The sequence below is a fragment of the Pinus tabuliformis genome, chromosome 9, assembly GCF_031772625.1.
Source record: "Pinus tabuliformis cultivar Carrire ecotype Pingquan chromosome 9, CPIR1, whole genome shotgun sequence".
Classification (NCBI taxonomy): Eukaryota; Viridiplantae; Streptophyta; class Pinopsida; order Pinales; family Pinaceae; genus Pinus; species Pinus tabuliformis.
The window spans coordinates 1,376,003,301-1,376,006,567 of NC_142307.1; the positions used below are offsets into that span (position 1 = coordinate 1,376,003,301).

General features: G+C 36.8%; 1 protein-coding gene across 1 annotated transcript; it reads left to right on the forward strand.

The window, feature by feature from the left end:
• Positions 1-285: 285 nt before the first annotated feature.
• Positions 286-2,591, forward strand: LOC149153606 (uncharacterized). Its single transcript, XM_089443865.1, has 4 exons — positions 286-443; positions 686-739; positions 906-1,015; positions 2,119-2,591. The coding sequence occupies exons 1-4, from the start codon at positions 286-288 to the stop codon at positions 2,418-2,420; spliced, it is 624 nt and encodes a 207-aa protein (XP_089299991.1). The 3' UTR covers positions 2,421-2,591.
• Positions 2,592-3,267: the final 676 nt, after the last annotated feature.

Sequence of the window (3,267 nt, forward strand, 5' to 3'; positions counted from 1 at the left end):
AATTTTAAAATAATAAATTATTTAAAAACTTAAATTGAAATTGATATTATTAATAAAATTAAATTTAATATTAAAAATATATAATAAAAAAGCATTATTTTATATCATTAAATGGTTATACCATGAATAATGGTCCTTTTCGAAAAAAATTCAAAAAGCATCCTACTTTGCCAGCCTGTTTTCGTGCTTAACCGTACTAGGCCAGGCTGTTGCGGATGGATTTCAAAATTTTCGAAACTCGCAGGGTAACGGACGGATTTAAAATTTTCACTGAAACAGCATATAATGGCTGCGATTCCATTAAATTGGAATGCAGGTAGAAAAGTGGCCTTTGTTAGTAGAGCGGAGCAGAGCGGCGTTTGGGAGTGGAGATTTTTTGTTTGGTGTTTGTTTTTCATACCTGGTGTTAAGCATGGCCATGTGCAGTTTCTTGTTGATCTGTTGTATGCTGTGTTGTGATTTTTTCCATTGTTCTGGTGTTTTCTATTTGTGAGGATTTTTCTTGGGGTTTTGATCTGTGAGAGTTGAAAGGGAGAGGGAGGATATTAAGATATGATGAAATTAGGAGCAGATTGAACCTCAGGTATTCACTCTTTTCTTTTTTTCATGTTTGATTTGTAGATGACAATGTATTTATTCTATTCTGTATTAATTCATTCTGCGGGGTACCTGCATTTTATTTCAGGGTGCAGAGTTCCCGGGCTAGAGGAGAAGCAGGGGCAGAGCTTCAGGGCCACAGGTAAATCAATTTAAAAATGAATTTGTGTTTGTTTTTCAGTTTCTTAATTGTTTATAAGGATATAATAAATTCTGCAGGGTCATAATTTCGCAGGGTTTTTAAGGATATAATTCTGCAGGGTCATTCTGTAATAAGTCTGCAGAGTCATTCTGTAATAATTCTGCAGGGTATTTTATTTCAGGGGCAGAGTTCCGGGGCTGGAGGAGTTGCAGGAGAAGAGTTTCCGGGCCAGAGAAAATGCAGCGGCGGGGCTTTTGGGGCGGAGGAAATTTGCCGGTTAGTGACCCGAGCCCTGATCTGTATTTAGGCTTTATATTTGTAGCTGTATTGCAATTCTTTTCGACGTCTAACCCAATCACAAACATCTCATGCTCCTCTCTGTATGTCATCTCAACCCCAATTAACTTCATGAACTCTTTTCGACGTCTAACCCAATCACAAACATCTCATGCTCCTCTCTGTATGTCAGCTCAACCCCAATTAATTTCATGAACTATTTGTCCATTGATGCATCATACTTGATGCAGCAGGGGTCGGCGGAGAGACGATCCAGTCGAACCCTTTCTTTAGGTACCGGGGACGGCAATCTGCTTGCCCTCCTTTCTTTCCAGGCGTAAGCAGAACCTCCTTTATTGTTATGCTTTAGCTACCTCCATATATTGATGCAGGTGTTAGCACGGGTGGGTTGAGAGACGATCCCGCCGAACCTGATCTTTTCTGAAGCAAACCACTGTAGCCAACCACTGCCATTGAACCCTTTCTTTTCTGAAGCAAACCCCTAAAGCCATTGATGCTGCTTCTTTAGCAGCTAGACTCGAATCCTTTCTTAGGCATCAGGGATATCCTGAGTGTGGTACTGATCTAGCATTATTGGGAGTTATATTCCCAATAGTTTCTCGAACCCTTTCTCTGATTTCTTCTTTAGGTACCGGGGAGGGCAATGTGCTTGCTATGCTTTAGCTACCTCCTTTCTTTCCAGGCGTAAGCAGAACCTCCATATATTGATGCAGGTGTTAGCAGGGGGTTGAGAGGCGATCCCTTCGAACCCTTCTTTCTTTTCTGAAGCAAACCACTGTAGCAACAGAATATACAACCACTGCCATTGAACCCTTTCTTTTCTGAAGCAAACCACTAAAGCCATTGATGCTGCTTCTCTAGCATCTACACTTGAACCCTAGGTATCAGGGAGTTATATTCCCAATAGTGATCCAGCATTATGGGAGTTATATTCCCAATAGTTTCTCGAACCCTTTCTCTGATTTCTTCTTGGAATAACTCATTATCATTTTTTTAATGTTTATATTCTTGGTCTGACTTTTTGTTATTTAACCTTTCTCTGTTTTCTTTCTGGAATAACTCATTATCATTTTTCAATGTAGGTTTATATTCTTGGTCTGACGTTTTCTCATTTGAGCTTTCTCCGTTTTCTTCACCTCGAATTTCTCATAATCTCTGGAACTGCATCTCTCTCTCTGTCTGTTTGGACCAATTGCACCAATTACTTGCCATTGATGCTGCTGCTCGCTTCTTTAGTCGCTATCGATGCTTCTTTAGTGCTGATGGCGGCTTGGTTTTAAGTTACTCTGGCAATATAAATGGAATTACAGGTTTCCAATGGAAGCTTAAGTCATTTAATAGGACTTTTTTCTCCAGATTTGATATTGAAATCGTAATATGGTAGTTTCTTTAAAGAGTAACTAGATAAAGAAAGTGCATATAAAATAGTAGTATGGTAATCAATAGCTCTTATTTCACGAAGTTAGGATTGTAAGTCTAGATTGGTAAATCCCAGCCAAAGAACTTATAAATAGGTATGACCATAAATGTATCTATGTTTATGGTACAGAACTTCTTTTCCATCACATCTCTATTACACAAACATCTGAATTATGTCTCCACTATGAATTTCTATAAACGCATCCTGCTTCTCTAGTAGCTACCCTTGCTTCTTTAGTAGCTGGTATTGGGTGAATTGCTTATGAGCTTGGTTTTATATTACTCTGTAGCTGGTATTGCGTGAAGTGCTTATGAGCTTGGTTTTATATTACTTTGGCAATATAAATGGTATTACAGGTTTGCAATGGAAGTTTAAGTCATTTATTAGTACTTTTTTTTCTCCAGAATGGATAGCGAAATCATAATATGGTAATTTCTTTAAAGAGTAACTAGATAAAGAAAGTGAAATATGATAGTTACTCTTTGAAATATGGTAGTTTCTCTAAAGAGTAACTAGATAAAGAAAGTGCATTTCTTATTCCAGAAAGGTAGGGTTGTAAGTCCAGATTGGTATCCTTCATTAATTATTAGTGTAAATTTTAAGTGAATAAATAAATAATAAAGTGAACTTATAAATAGGCATAATCATAAATGTATCTAAGTTTAAATTGAATAAATTTAAATTGATGTTTTTAGTGGCCCCTCAAATCTACACATTTTTCTGTTGGTTAATTATTTCATTTTACACATTTTTTTGTTTGTTAATTATTTCATTCTAGGTGATTTTCCAAATTTATATAACATGTTTATTA